Source organism: Ixodes scapularis, unplaced genomic scaffold, assembly GCF_016920785.2.
Source record: "Ixodes scapularis isolate PalLabHiFi unplaced genomic scaffold, ASM1692078v2 PGA_scaffold2__306_contigs__length_199485367, whole genome shotgun sequence".
NCBI lineage: Eukaryota > Metazoa > Arthropoda > Arachnida > Ixodida > Ixodidae > Ixodes > Ixodes scapularis.
In genome coordinates, this window is record NW_024609857.1 from 192,219,252 (window position 1) to 192,233,398 (window position 14,147).

At 45.5% G+C, this 14,147-nt stretch overlaps 1 protein-coding gene and 1 pseudogene across 1 annotated transcript; one reads left to right on the forward strand and one right to left on the reverse strand.

The window, feature by feature from the left end:
* Positions 1-940: 940 nt before the first annotated feature.
* LOC120838850 lies at positions 941-2,709 on the reverse strand. Its single transcript, XM_040208952.1, has 2 exons — positions 2,694-2,709; positions 941-1,983 (listed from the first exon to the last, which is right to left on the reverse strand). The coding sequence occupies exons 1-2, from the start codon at positions 2,707-2,709 to the stop codon at positions 941-943; spliced, it is 1,059 nt and encodes a 352-aa protein (XP_040064886.1).
* Positions 2,710-12,482: 9,773 nt separating this feature from the next.
* On the forward strand, positions 12,483-13,371 carry LOC115317098 (annotated as a pseudogene).
* The last annotated feature ends 776 nt before the right edge of the window (positions 13,372-14,147 follow it).

Sequence of the window (14,147 nt, forward strand, 5' to 3'; positions counted from 1 at the left end):
AGGGAAGGCGTGTCCTAGTCCATGAACGGTGTCAGCGTGGTAACGATGGCGCTCGTCGGCCAAATATTATTATTATTATTATTATTATTATTATTATTATTATTATTACGGAACTTTATTTTCCATTTAGATACATAAATAGAGGAAACAAGGGAAAAAAGCTGTGAGAACAGCTTGACGGAGCCTCTTGCTCCCTTCTAGTGACACATACAGAAGCCATAACAAAGCAACAGCGAATAACACTGAGAAAACCGACATAACAAAGTAAAACACAAAAATAAAACAGGTCTCATAAATCGATTCATTCGTTTTCGCCCCACATTAGTTCAGTTCGTAACTTCTGAATTGCAATATGAATAATATCAATGTTATTTTTTATTAGGGTGTTCAATATAGTAGGAAGTGTGTATTTGAGTGATTACATTGAATAGTTGTTACGACACATGGCACAGTCCAATGTTCCGCCGACTGAGTTGGGTAGGAAGTTGCATGTTCTGTTAGCTCCGCAACGTTTACTATACTATCCCAGTTTTTTTTTTTTTTTTCTAACTTGAAACTGATCGCGAGTCTATACTTGTACATTCTGTAAATAGGAAGTATGCTATTTTTTATGAACATTCCCGGGGTGCTAGAGTCATAAGAAGCATTCTCATTAAGATGCACAGAGAGAGAGAGATAAGTTTTTTATTATGGAGATGTTGGTATTCTTTAAATGACACCGGCTACTCCATAACGAGGAAGAGAGAGAAAATATATATGAATAAAACGAAGAACATAAAAGGAAAATATTAAAGATAAAAAAGATTAAGTATAACCGTAAAAAAAAACTTACAAACGAATTTAATTACAATTGCAAGTAAGACGACCATTTGGGAGTCGTGCACCGATTTGCTAAATTACATACATAGTCATTCCCGTCAAAATTGACGCACTTTCGAACTTAATAATCATCCACGATTCTAGTGTCCTTTAGAAAGTCAGGAATGACATTCATTGCTCTGTCTTGTTTTTTACGTGTCGGCCAGGGCCCCAACAACTTGGTCAGAGACAGGGGTTTATCATCTAATATTTGAAGGCGAATCTCCATCCGGCTCCTTTCATGTTGAAAGCGTTCACAATCAAGGAGGATATGTTGTACATCTTGATATGGTTCTCCACAATCACATCTTGGCGAATCTCGGCGTTTACTTTGAAATAAAAAGCTGTTAGTAAAGGCCACTTCAAGTCTGAGTCGATGGATTAATGCGTCGTATTTTCTTTTCATCCCGGTGTGCGGCGGAAGCTCAAAATCCGGGTCGATATGTGGTAGGAGACTCTCTGCTGAAGTGTCCTTTAGCCAGCACTGCCGACAACGTAGATGGCGTAAGTGACGAAGGATGAATTTTGCATCTCCAGAGGTAAAGGATGTCGCTTCCATTGCGTCACCATCGTGAGCTTGAGCTGCCAGGTGATCAGCCTCTTCATTTCCGGCGATTTGGCAGTGGCTTGGTATCCATTGTAGCCTGACGTTATGTCCGTGGAGTCGAGCTTGTGCTAACGTGAGTTGCACCCAATATAGAATGGTCGCCTGGGAGGTACGAAGGTGCATGCCCTGTAATAACTCTAGGGATGATTTTGAGTCCGTTAGGATAACCCAGTTTGATGGTGTACCGAATGCTTCAATGAATGATGACGCTGAAAGTGTTGCATGTAACTCCGCTGACGTCGAGCATGTATGATGGGACAATCGAAAATATTTAACCGTGTCTAACATCGGGATTGAGTAAGCAGATGTTGACCCCTCGTTAGAAGTTGACCCGTCTGTGTAAATATGAATGTCGTCTTTGTAGCGTGCCTCTAAATGGGAGAGGGACATTGTCTTCGCCACAAAGGGGGCCACTGAAGATTTTGATCCAAGACCAGGAATTTCGGTCTGTATCTCAAGTGACGAAATTGTCCACGGAGGGTTAATTAGACTTGGAAGCCAATGCGCATGATGGGGTGCTGCGACGGGTAGTGCGACGAGAAGTCGGTGAAAGCTAGACTCCGTCCGTCGAAGTATTTTATGGCACAAGGGTCGGGCATGTGAGTGCGAAGCCAGTCGAAAATAATGACGGCATGTTTCCTGTTCTCGGAGAACAGGTACTGGAGGTTCCTTGGCCTCAGCAATGACGAGGTCACTAGATGTTGCGCGGGGGAGTCCAAAGCATACGCGCAAACTTCGCGCAATCATGTATGTCAAGCGTTTCTCCAGTTTTGGTGAGAAGCTATGTAAAACAGGAAAGGAGTATGCGATAGTCTAGCGTACTAGAGCTGTATGCAATAGCAGTAGTCCATCAGTCGAGCCTCCCCATCTGGCACCTGCCACATGTCTAAGAACGTTAACTACTATGTTAATTTTTTCCCGAAGCATGTTAATACGTCTTGACCATGTGAGGTAGCAGTCCAGCGTAACTCCAAGAAAACGATGCCACTTCACCTTTTCAATATGTTGTCCTTGAAGTGTCAATTTAAAATTCTTAAGGTGCTTTCTAGTAAGTGGAAGAAATGCAGATTTTTGAACTGAAATGTCCGCGCGCCTTTCACGAAGATACTGTATGTGTCGTTAAGGCCATACTGAAATTTTTCTTGTAGTTTGGTCTCAGAAGGCCCAGATACCCATATACAAATATCATCAGCGTAGATGGACACATTCAATGGTGAAGGAAGTTTACTTGGCAGTTCAGCCATGACTACATTGAATAAAGTGGGGCGTAACACGCTTCCTTGTGGCACACTATGGCACATCATAAAGTCTGGTACTAAAGAAACTTAACATTTCGCGGTAGAATAAAACGGTTACGAGAGACTATACCTCTTTTCAGCTTCGGCGCGAGTGCGGCCAATGTTATGAGCTGAAGGGCCAATCAAACAGCGAAGAGGTACAACGTCTTGGCCTGCTCTCAGCAGTTGATAGGACTAGCAGCTATTCGCCGTCTCTCTCTGCGCGCTCATCCGCCGGCTAGTGCTCTCAAGCGCAAAGAGCACGCCATGACTGTGTGCTTTTCGTGCTGTTTGTTTAGCCCTTTAGCTCATAACTTCGGCCGCGTTCGGACTGAAGCTGACACGAAGTATAGTCCAAGGAACTTTGACAAACTAGTGCGTAAATCATTTACATGATTATCCCAAGATAAGTACTGATTGAAAATTGCACATAAACTCTCAAAGGAGCGGTGCAACGATACTCAATTGGAAAGTTTTTCACTTTACACGAGCTTCCTGGCACTAGTGGGACTCAAGGATACTCGCCCGCTACGCCGCTGGTCAAAAAGCTCCTTTTTTGCGGTGTAATTTCAAGGACTAAAGCGATCATTTTCATTCAATCTCTCCTTTTCAAAATTTGATGACGTAACGTGGGGATCGCAGTACACTCAATTGACGATATTTGAATGCGGTTCATAGATTGGACCCAAGCATTGCGTGGGCACTCGATTTGGGCTCGTGAGAATTACTAGCTCGAGAAGCATTGGGGTGGAGGCCCGTGTCCAATCGCTGCAACGACGGCAATAGCCGAGCCATAACAATGCCTGGAACTCAGCGCGTGGCCTGTGCTTTGCCAACCCCAGCGTGTGGCTATGATCAACATTGGCGGCATACAATCGGCTCCAGATCACGTGGCCGCTTGTTCTGACTGCGAGTTGAAGGGGTCAAGGCTGCTCGTTCTTCTTTAAGTTTTTTCTGGGACTTCTACTGCGTGTGGTGAAAAACGAACGCGTGTTTAATAGGTCATTAACGTCAGGGATCCGTTCTAAGCGGTATTTGCACAAAGTACAAGAATTGTTGCATCGCCCTTTTAAAGTTATCTACATATCTATATACTTTGTATTTAGGATAAGGTTGTAGAAACATTTTTTTAGGCCGATAGATGATTGCCTTCGTTTTACTTGGATTGATGTTTAGCGCGTTATCCGATGACCATTTTTGCAACGCTGTTAGGGTCACGTTTGCGCTATTAGGGTCACAATCGCAAGCCGGTTCTCTCGGAGAGGCGGCTTGCGGTTGTGAGGCGACTTGCGATGCTGATGAAAGCCCATCGTCACCGCGCTGATACCGCTGTTGAGGTATGCCCCGTCTTTCCTGAGAGGGAATATCTGCCCAGAAGGGGGCTGTCTTCATCTTTCATTATGTTTTTAATAAGGAAATCGGTGTCGCGTGATTGTAACTTTTGAACGTTTAGGATGCTTAAGGCCCATGGAATCAGTTATTACCAAGAAGAGACGATCGCAGAATCCTCTTAAGTGCCCCTTGAAGTAATACCCACCGAATAAGAGATGGCGCTCAAGTAGCCAACCGGAAGTTGGTCAAAGGTCCCAGGGGTTGGTAATCCTGCAATCATATAAGTACATTAGTACATACACATCAATTTTATGAAAGCTACAGTCGAGCACTTGTGTGAGGAATATTGCACCGTTCGCCGGATGGCACTTATAGGGCGTGAGCCCCTATGGGGTGCGCCAAACAAACTAAAGGATTCGAAGCGCATTTGGCGGTTCCTAATGGCCATAAGATTTGCTACGTGCTTGCTTGCTTCCCGACTTGCCACGCAGAGATGATTTGAAACCCACCATTCAGACAGATTTTTTGTGCATCTGCAAAGGCTCCATGCAAAAAGGCTTAGCGAGAAGTAGGGGGAGCTTTAATTGTGAGGTCTGCTTCAGAGGCGGCCACTTCCCCGGCTATTATGGTGTTGCTGACCACTTATTCTTTAGCTTTCCCTAGCGCTACATGAGAAGCTCGGATCACGTCCGGCTGGAAATGGACGAGCAACTCGGGCAACTCGGAGACGTTCGAAGCGGCAGCAGCCAACCAGGGACGCTATATTTTCCCGTGAAATTGGTCGTTTTGGGGAATAAATATCGTTTCAGAAAGATGAGTTAATATTCTCAACGTCATTTAAGACTGTGAATACAGCTTTATTGTATCTAATGGTTTGTCTAAATAGCAAAATAAAAATAAAATGCCATGATGAGGAGCAAAAATCGAAGCACAGGCGTTCCACTCGGACTGCCCGTGTTAACCCCGGTGGAACCGCGTGCCGACGTTGCGATGCCAAGTTTATGGGAGAAATCGCCTCGTCTAAGGCGGGCCTTCAAACGGGGTCACACTGTTCATACATCATCGAAATATAATTTTAAATCACAAGACACCTCAGTATCCGTGGTTCGAATGCTGCGTGCCAAGTTTTCTCCTTGAACATAATGGCATGCGAACTTCGAAGCTCAGGATTTGGCGGTGACTCGCGTTTGCGAGCGTTTGCGAAAACTTAATCTAGAATCGGCATAAAATTTGAGTGGAAGATACATCATGGCACCGAGGAAGGCTTCATAGTAACTTTTGTGCAGCAGTAAGGGCGTATTACTTGCTTTTTCTTAAAAGTAAATGCGCCTACGTTTGGCTTAACTACAAGTTTCATGGAAGGATGAGGCTTGATCGCTCAATGAAGTAACAAAAAGTGGGAAGTTTGGCAAACGAAATATGTGTAGGGGTTAAAGTGACCAAATTTCAATTGTGGTTCACCTGTACTAGACACAATCGTGGACTAAGTCGCGTCTTACTACGTGCATGCGCGCACAGGATATCCGTCATGTCAGGGACCAAAAAAACTTGCCCGATCTCCCTTCTATAATGCTCGAGAATGCTTAGAGTATTGTACATTCGTGGGAAGTCTGATTATCGAAAATGAAACTCGGTCGCGGCGTGATAGCATGAACTGAAGCTGGTCAATCGAAACCGAAACTAAGAGGCCAATTAGTTTGCGGAGTGCACTGAGTGGCATTTCTCCACCATTGGGGGCTTAGAATTTTGAAAAAAAAAAGCAAATCCATGCGGAGAGAAAGTGTGCTTGCGGCGACTTTAGAACGACGCCGAACTCTGAATGGCTATGATTGGAAGGATAGTGGGTAGACCTCAATGCTAGACGCCTCGAGCTGTAGCCTATATTTTTGTTTAACCAGCCAGTAAGAGCTTGGTGTTCTCACATCATCGCAACCCATGCAAAGAAGCAGACGAATTTGCGTTCCGCATTGAGAGACGCCTGGAGGTCGCTGCCAAGACTCCTCCCAAAAACGTCGGGAGACCTCTTTCGTCCTCGGGCACTCCCCGTACCAGAGAGCAGCCTTCCCTCGTCCGGTGGGAGCTAAGCGCACCGTGAAGGCTGCCTGTACCCCAAAACAACATGAATAAAAGTTTCAGATCCCAAAAGAGACGCGGTAACAACCAGGTAGTACATACCAGGCGAAGTAGTGTAGCCTAAAAACAATTAAAAAACAACAAAAAAAAAACACCACATCTGTTTTGTCTTTCTCGTTTTGTCTACATTATTTTGTGTTTTATTCGTAGAATGAAACATATGTGCAGACAAATGGCGCAGAAAAATAGCACATCGCTTCTCGCTTTGAAACGCCGTCTGATATTCCTGAGGTCCAGGGAAGCGCCTGTCATGGCCGCCTGTGTAGAGCGGATTAACGACTTCGATCTCAACATGCCGCGTCTCTCGTCTGTTGAGCCAATCATATGCCTTTTTTTTAGCAGACGAACGACGCGTAGGTAGGAATTACAAGCTAATAATTTCTAAATCTTTATTTGCGTAAGTTTGTTCAGATAAATCGTTAGAGTTCAGTGCACGTTCTTCGTTCAACTCTGTACAAACTCTTAGCTTTATGCGGTCCCTTCGAACTGCTAGCGATCACGTCGTCTCGCCCTGTAGAATGCTCGGTTGAAAAAGACTACAGCGCACATCCGGAAATAATAAGAGCCACATCTGGGACAGGAAGTATGATATGAAAACACAATTTAAAAGAAGAAAATGCTACAGTATGAATATTACCGCGCTAAAATTTCAATGCGAGACAAATCTGATGCGAGGCGAACTTCTGATTGCTTCCTGCTAAATCTATTGCAAATTGTTACGTGTAGGTATCCTTTTACCAGTGGAGCAGCAAGGAATGTTTTTTCCGGGGGGGGAGGGGGGGGGGTAGTGGGTGTCTGCTCAGGTGGTTGGGATGTCTATGAGTTGGGGTGCGGAGAGGTGGAGGGGGGGGGGAGTCAAAATTCATGGGTACAATATAGGGTCGGCTGCATTTCGGGGGGCGGGGGAGGGGAGGAGGTTGGCTGAAGCCCCCCATAAGCTCCCCCCCCCCCCCTCTTTCTACGCCCCTGCCTCTTTCTACTCGAACCATGGTCTCAATCGTGATGTTTACATGATGAAGAATGCAGCGGGACTACTTTTACGGGAACCAACACCTCTGCTCTGCGTCAATACGTGCAAACAGGGGGGATCGGTGGCCGAGTGGTCTAGCGCACACCAGCTCGGAGCACGTGGAGCGAAAGCTCGCGCTGCAGAACCCAGGGATCCTGGGTTTGAGCCCCACCCCTGCCCGTTTCGATCTGGATGAGCATCGTACCGGCGTGCGGTCGTGTATCACTACTGCGTGATGCACGTTAAAGACCCCAGGCTAGCGGCTGTACCGCACTGGCTAAATTTCTCATCTACAGCTGGGAGACTCGTCGCCCCTGTGAGGCAGACCAAGTTCTAGGCTGTATAAACACACACACAACCCAATTTATTTTACGTGCAAACAGGCAAATTAAGCTAGCTCAAGCAAAACAGTTCACGAAGAACACCAGGCCTGCTTCCGTTCATCTACAAAAACATTCACCCGTTTAATATATTCAAAGTAGCGTGCTTGTATAAGTTGCTTGACACAAACAACGTCGGTGTCTTTCCATGGACATCTCGGAAAGCGCAAAACGAGTCGCACTCATGAGAATAGACGGCCTGATTCAGATACGCGATGTATGCGACTGCTCGCCGCAAACGCCGCAGCAACGTTGGTTGTACTTTGGCATGGGAGCAGAAGTGGCTGTCTCGTGATATCTTTTAAAGCAATAAGTGCTATCACGACAAGAGGGAACAGTTTTACCACGCACATTCCATACTGCAATGATCTAGCCAGGCACTGAGAGCAGAGAAGGTGTATAGATCTTAAGGATAGACTGGACTAAACGTGGGTCATGACCTCCAACTAAAAGAGCGCCTTGTTACTTACATAATATGGGGTGAACATTTTCTTCTTTTGGAAGGGAATACTTAAAAGGCTGTTCTCTCTATTTTCGTGTCCCTGGAAGGATTGTTCATTTTCTTTGGATTGAGAAACATAATAAAGATGTCTCGCAAATGCGCGCACAAACTGCACCTAGCCATTTTCTAAGTTAAGAATGTACCGGTCGCTCCTCCCTTCCCCTCATTAGCACCAGCCATTTTTTGTCCCTGATTCTCAACTACGTACTCGGGCCCGACACGTAGACTGGGCAACACTGTTAGCGTCAACAAGCTTTTAGCTTTTTTTCCCTTTTTTCTTAAAATCAGATTGCTGTCCCCAAAACTACAATACTCCGTTTAGCTCGCGCTACGCTACGTTGGAGTAAATTAAGCAGCGGTGAGACTGCAGCGTCACGGCGCTCGTTGCATTTGGGGGTTTGTAATGGCCGCCGAAACCCAATCAGCCGCAGAAAGTGCAATCACTTTGCGTGATTGGTTCACTCGATGATAGCGAGCGCACAAAGACGACAGCCTCCGTGACGTTGCACTTTTCACAGTGCTTGATTGGCTCCGTGAGGTCGTGGCGACGGCTGCGGTGGGGCTTAATGTAAAACCAAGTGTGGTGTGGTGGGAAAGGTTCGTTGGGTGCACTTCACACCTGAGCGGTGAAATTGCACCTAGCAGCATAACTTTTTCGAAAAAAAAGAATTGCTGTTCACACTAACAGTGTCGCGCTCAGCCCGTCGTGCCGAAGTCACACAACTCGTCAGTCATGTGTACGGCTTTTCCACGGTCGTTCAACGTTGCGATGCGATATCTCGGCCGGTACGTGGTGGTGTTTGTTTGGCGTAGTAGGATGTGCTGTGGCATTTTGCGAGCGAAGAACGCTATGTAATCTCACCCTACTGAAAAAAACCATTTGAAATTCAAACGGGTGGCAAACTGGTCGCCCGTTTGAAATCAAACCTGTCGATCCGTTTGGATCAAACGTGATTATGGGATACGGGTACCCGTTTGGAAACGGTACCCGTTCGAAACGGTACCCGTTTGATACAGGTGCCCGTTTGATACGGGTGCCGTATGGTACGAGTACCCGTTCGACATGCCACGTGACCACACGTTTGAACGTGCCCTTCGAAATGGCAAATTATGCGCTAGCCCTAAATGGGTATCGTCTGGGAGGTTGGTTATCTTAAACATATTTAAGACGTCCCGAAACTCATAAACGTATTTATAACATGGAGAAAACACGTAGAACAAATGCACTCGCGTAGGTGCTTGTAAGTGGACAGGAAAACCGACACAAAAGATTGTTTTCAATTCTCCTCGAAGTTTATTACCTCTTCTGTAGACAACTACAAACGTGCAAGCGATCTGTGAACACTATACAGGTAGACTTTCGGGGAAATTATTCTCCTGGCTGCCGCGCGAATAGGCGCTGCATAATTCTTTAGATAATTTAGAAGAGTACGCGTAGAAGAACGCTCAATCGTTGCCAACACGTAGGTTGCAGTGCACTTACCATAACAATAGCGGACTTGAAAGAGGTAATCCGTGATATTTGTCGACACGGTCAAAGCAGGACAACCACACAAACACAAACGAGAGGGAACGGCTCCTTGGAAGTTTCAACACGATGCGGCGCACAAGCTGTCATTTGCCGAACCCAACCAAACCGCGAGAATTTGCGACTTCTTTGAAGAATCGCTCGTTGCCGACATACACGTGGGTCTTTTCGAACACTGATAGCTTTGGTGCACATCCAATACGTTGTCGAGAGACATCCCAATAAGACCGCAGGGTTAGGCGGCAGATTGAAGCAGGTAGGACGAGCGAACTTCGAGCAGCAACTGACAACAAGCAGACAAAGAAAAAAGCGGCTGCAAGGCGCGCCCTTCCGGATCTTTATGCTTATCAGCGTGTAGCTCGCGCGCTGCTGTGGGTCACGTGACAGGGGTGACAAGGGAGGAGGGAGGGGGCGAGGTCAAGGCGCTGGGACCACCGGGACAGCCCCTCTCCCTCTCCCCAGGCATTCCAGGGAGATGCGTTTTTGTAACAAAAGGTAAGGGCGCAAACGAGCTGGTGGTGGTTAAACATTTCACAAAAACCCCGAGACTGGGACAAAAAGGGACGGACAAACACAAAGACTTTGTGTTTGTCCGTCCCTTTTTGTCCCAGTCTCGGGGTTTTTGTGAAGCGTTTTTGTAGTCCCGAAGAACAAACGCGCGCGCGCGCGCGCGCTCAAACTTTGGAAATGGCGGCGGGGCTGCCAGAAGCTCGGCTTGCGCCCGAGCGAAGAAAGAACTCAGCGCAAGCTCGTAGTTTGAGTGCTGCAACGGCGGGCCTGCTCTCGCAATGCTCGATGTTCTTGCAGCCGCGTGTACGCGTGCTACCTTCGCTGCGTCTTGAATTAAAGTGAAACGGAGTCTAGACGTACATTTTTTCACGCGGTCGCGTCTTCTGCGCGAGAGATTCGAGCTGAATAAGTAAATTGAGGCAACAAAGAGGGACAAAGTATTAAAGGTCTGTCAAAAATATCGGCTCACCAACGTCGCGCGTTTACGTAAAACAAAAAAAAGGTGTTAGTTTTAGTTGCAGTATAATCGAAAATCAGCGCAATTGAAATATAAATATAATTACTTGCATTACGCGGACGATCTGAAATCGATGAACCGGCGCTCCCAGCCTTCCGGAAAACATTGGCTGCCACGGCTGAAACGCTAGGCGTGCCCACGCCGCCGATCTGTACGTTCAATATCAAACGGGCTCCGGAGAGCCGTTTGATTAAACCGGTGCAGTTTGCAACATGGTCGCCGGTTTGAGCAAACGTGCGACAACTTTGCCCAAACGAGTCGCCCATTTGCCCAGACGAGCGACCCGTTTGCCAAATAGGTGACCGTTATGGCTCATACGGGGGACCCCTTTGAGCCATACGGGCGACCCCTTTGACAAACTGGTGACCAGTATGGTTAAACGGTTACCGGTATGGACCCGTTTATATTCATATAGGCGCCAAATGGTTTTTTTCAGTAGGGCAGCGTTTTAAAGACATGACCTAGCATAGACTTTTATAGAAGTCTCGTTGCGGTAGGAGTGTGGAGACTGATGTCTTACCCATTTCCTAGCTTGATAACTATATAGTTTCCGAACGATTAAGAGACGCAAGGTGTCATTAAATCCCGAGGATCCTATAATCGCTCCGCCGCGATTCAGATTCGGGCAACAACAGACAGGAACTCAGAAGAATGAATCACAAGCAAGGCGCGTGTTTATAATTGAAAACATACGTATTTTCTTTAGCCCTCAGTAACCATAGAAATGTCTAAAACACCTAATGGAGACGATCGCCCCCCCCCCCCCTTCCCCCCTTTACTCCTCCTGTCCCGAAGCCATCGGCGTCCACGCAAACATCACAAGCAAACTAAGGGATACTTCTTCTCCCCCCTCTTTTTTTTTTTGTTCATTGTACGTCTGGCACCGAAAGCGAGTGGCACCAAACAGAGTGTGAGAATTGATAATGATATGAGCCCAGAGAAATCCTACAGAGAGGGCCAAAAGAAGAACAAGCGGGGTGGCGATTGGATTTGTATAAATTTTGCCATGCAGAGGTACGCTTTTGTTTTTTTTGTTAACATCGCAATTACATCCTACCAAGCGCACGTTGTGAACGCTTTATGAACACGACACCATCAGGGACTAATGTCCAAGTACCCATGCAGAGCCATTAATTTACCGGACAATAGAAGTAGTCTGTCTGAGATAACGTTATCATTTTGAAACTAAATAACAGTAACTAAATTGATACAGTGTACAATCACCGAATCATAGATATCAAATAAGATACGGGACAAATTTTCCTTAGAGACTGTAATATTCCCAAGTCGTAACAAAAATAAATTAACTTTCGATGTTTTAGCAATACTGAATTTTAGGAAACTCGTGTTGCCGTAACGCAACTACAATAAACATAACAGTTATCTCCGTGGTTCTCTTTGTATCCAAATTAAAATGATATTGTGCTTACTAGAAGAAGCATAATCCTTCCTATATTTTATAGACAAGTATTTTGCCTGCATTAATAGTCGTATTTGATTAATCTTTACTTTTGCTTTAGCTCACTTCAGTTTTTACTCAGGCAACTAGTGCTTGAAAAGGTAAAGATATATTTTTTTAGTTAATATTTCACGACGACACACTGGGAGATAGGTCTGTTCTCGTGAAAAGCCTTCTCTGCTGAAATCATCAAGAGCCTTGTGCTGAACCTGTGTTTCTTGCAAATTTGCCTTAATAACTTACTGCTCTTACCAAGTTATGTGCTAATAAAAATATTCGTTATAAGTTTGCAATGCTATATTCATTTCAAAGCCCAAATTAATGTTCCTGTCCTGCAGTCACAATTAGAATTTGGCACCTGAGTCATCGGATGTTTTCAGTGCCTGTTCCAGTCAGAATACCGAACGAACCCTTGTACCAGGACATGGATAGTTTTCGTCTGAATTCGCTCTTCACCATGGAGCTGTTCCGGAAAGCGGTCAACTACAAACCAAAGCCCGAAGATAAATTCGTCGTGTCTTCTCCTAAGACTGGTACCACGTTGACGCTGCAAATAGTGTATCTCATTTTCCCCGAAGGCCACCAAGTACCCTGCAGAAATTTTGCAGTAACTGCCCTTTCATCGACTTGAGCGATTTCGGCGATGACAAAGAAAATTTCAAGTCAAGATTGCTCAAAACGTATTTGCCTTCCAATCTTGTACCCAAAAATTCACAGAAAAGTACATCTACATGTGCAGAAACCCAAATGAAACCTGCGTTTCTTACTTCTACCACATACATTGTTTTTCTTGTTAAGATTTCTAGAATTGCAAGTTTGGAGCGTTCTTCGACGTTTTCATGAATGGGGACACCGATTACAGTGGCTAGTTCGATTACGTTTTGTCCTTGTACAACCAATGTAATGACGCAAACATGTTATTCATCAACTATGAGGAGATGAAACAAGACCCGAAGGCATTTGTACTTAAGATTGCGGAATTTCTGAGGGAGGAGCACCACCAGCTTCTTCTTCAGAATGAGAGAATTCCTGAAAACGACCTTCAGTAAAGTGGGATACAGTTCATGAAGAAGGAAGCGAAAGAATTTTTCGATAAATTGTTTGAAGACCCCATTGATAAATCGGCTCCGCCACCCATCACGAAGGGCATCGTGGGATACTGGAGAGGCTACCTCACCGATGAGATGAACGCAAGGATGGAAAATGATACGGATGATACGGACCTGATTGGTGTCTGGGGAAAGTACAGCATCGTGTGACACGGCCAGTTTATCACTTCGAATTTGTCTTTAGATGCTTCATGCATACGGTGTCGTGTTCTTTAAGCGAAATATATAATAAACAAAATTCGAAAATATAACCGAAAGAACCAAGTTCTTATAAGCAAATGAGAGTGTTCTGCATACGTTTACCTAAACGTTCAGGCGTCGTTGTGTATTTCATGGCTTATTTTGTAAACTGTGTATTAGTGTTATATGTTGTATATCGCGTGTCGGTCACCATGTTCGGACATACCACTCATAGCTAAGTGACCACTTCAGTTTGTTTGTGCAACACAAAATGTGATTCGTATTCCAAGTGCAGTGGTTTGCTAACGCTCTACAAAAGTTTACAGTCACTTTTACTTTCTCCATTTTACGCGCCTCAACGCCACCTGTTAGCTCGTAAAGCTGTCACCTCATTTTATATGTCTACACTGCCACAAAACAAGTTTTCTTGTTCGACGCCCACGACGGTAGAGGGAAATAAATTCACTGGATTCTTGGGAAGAAAAGCCAAGCTTCCCTTACGGTCGCCGTTTTGGTTCACTTAATGAGTTGTTTCTTCTTGTCCTCTCCATGTTTGGCGAGTCGGTTTCCATTCCCGGTGGCAAGTTACATTATAGAGGAATTTTGTGTACACCGAAGGGGCGTGGAGCCGGCACGAAGATGTTACTGTCGCTCACGGAATTTCTGCTACTCACACAGGTTTTTTCGCCATGCTGCATCACGGAAGCCGCTTATCGAAGACGACGGCACTGAATCCCAAGTACGTC